Genomic DNA, 1,930 nt, shown 5'->3' with positions numbered 1-1,930 from the left:
AACCCTTAACAATTTCAAAGGAACTTAAAAGGGGAAAAAAAGAAAAACATTTGCAAAAAAAAAAAATCACAGATTTTATTACAAACTGTAGTTCTGCTGTCCACCAGTAGGTGGTGACATGAAGCCTCATGAACTGTGGGGATCGTTGAAGCAATTTGGCCAAACGGTTCAATGCCTCATGAGGCTTCATCTCACCATCACTAGATTTTACATTTTATTTTACTCCCACAAAAATACAAGAACCAAAAAAAAAAAACAGAAAACATCAGGGGGAAACTCACATGGGAAGCCAGAGATGAGGAAGCAGCAAAACAACACTTCTTGAATGATGTCACTTGATGTTAGTGATGTCACTTCATGTTAGTGATGTCACTTCTAGGTAGTGTATTGCATTTTGGCGCAAAATAACATTGGTGTGACGGGGTGGAATATGAAATTGATAGACATAGAAAAATCATGCTATTTCAATAAAAAAATATGAAATTTTTATATAATTAACACATTTCCTATTAAGAGGAAAGTATTTGTAACCATAACAACAAAAATGTTTTGAGATTTAGGTTCATATTTCTTAAATTTTACATTACACGAATGAGAAAAATGGTCAGAGCGGACATGAGAAAATGATTGCAGTTTAACATAAAAAGTTATAAATGTGCATAATATATATTTATTATTCAATTTTATTTGACCTCATGCTACCAACTAAACTTGAATCAATGGCTTTAGACACTTAAAGTATTACTGACAGTTTTATTATGCTTCCTATTCCTCTTTGAATGTTATGGACCCAAACTTAACAGTTTTCATGGAATGACCCCACTACTTTTTCATCCCCTAGACGTTCGGACACTCATCTAAAATGGCGTAACCTCTATAAAGTGATTTGGGCTGACATTTGGACAAATGCATGGTCTCACAGTGAAATTGGTAGTGGCAGCATCATGCTGTGGGAGGCCTTTCTTAGGCAGGAACAGGGGATCTGGTCAAAGTTGATGGGAAGATGGACGGAGGTTAATCCAGGACATGAAAACCCGGTAGAGGCCTCAGAATGTGGATGGAATGAGAGTGAAAACCGGAGTTAGAAACACAGAAACCTTAGCAGTTATCTTGACATGTTTTAGCATTTGTTGAAATTATTTTTTTCCTTTCACTAACTTTGCATCGGTTCTTTGCCACAAGCCGGGTTTCACGGTGAGTTTTAGTTTCTAAAGACTTCTTTCTTGTCCAGTTCTATGTAATATAAATCTTCACAAAGAGCCTTTCTGATAAGAAAATATTTGGCTGGCTAATTTTGGGATATTTATAAAATAAGGTTTCAAATTGTTTGAACGGCGATGAGTTTAATCAACTGCTTGTTCTTGATGCCAGCAGACGTCTCTGTGGCTGCAGGGTTGTTCACTAACATCCTGTGGTGAAAATCCGCAAATGTTTTAGTTTTTCCGCTTAGCGGCTGCAAACTCGAATGACCTCCTACATGCTCATATAATGGCTCCATGTGCAAAATAAGTAAGAAAGCAGTCAAACCTTTGAAGGTTCTTTAGAGTTGGGGAACCTTTGATCAGAATGGCTTAAATAGATCAGAGTAAAGCTTGGCTGTTTGGAATGAAGAGCTGTTTGTTTTGATCTACTGTTGTTCCTCTTCAGGTACTGGCGCCGCAGGCTAGGAATGGTGGTCCGGTATTCTTACAGAGGAAGTTATCGATTCTGTTATTCAAGCCGTGGAACACCAGGAGGCGCCACACCATCTCTGCTGCTGCTGCACGGTTTTTCTGCCACCAAGGACATGTGGCTGCCAGTCATCAATGTAACAAACACACATCATTGTTCAAATACTTAGAATAAGTCCACTTATTCTCAAACTTTAATGTGGCCTTAAGGGCTCTGTATACTTCTGCAGCAGTGTTTCACAGGTATGATGCAGATATTT

General features: G+C 38.1%; 1 protein-coding gene across 1 annotated transcript in view; it reads left to right on the top strand.

The window, feature by feature from the left end:
• Positions 1–1,930, top strand: part of abhd6 (abhydrolase domain containing 6) — an 18,919-nt gene that overhangs the window by 12,663 nt on the left and 4,326 nt on the right. Inside the window, exon 3 of the mRNA XM_015385032.1 lies at positions 1,648–1,807. Coding sequence (XP_015240518.1) covers positions 1,648–1,807 — 160 coding nt within the window. The remainder of the gene's footprint in view (positions 1–1,647; positions 1,808–1,930) is intronic.

This window comes from Cyprinodon variegatus, unplaced genomic scaffold (assembly GCF_000732505.1).
Source record: "Cyprinodon variegatus isolate N-32 unplaced genomic scaffold, C_variegatus-1.0 Scaffold330, whole genome shotgun sequence".
Classification (NCBI taxonomy): domain Eukaryota; kingdom Metazoa; phylum Chordata; class Actinopteri; order Cyprinodontiformes; family Cyprinodontidae; genus Cyprinodon; species Cyprinodon variegatus.
Note: the sequence above shows the minus strand (reverse complement) of the source record. Positions and strands in the feature narration are given on the sequence as shown.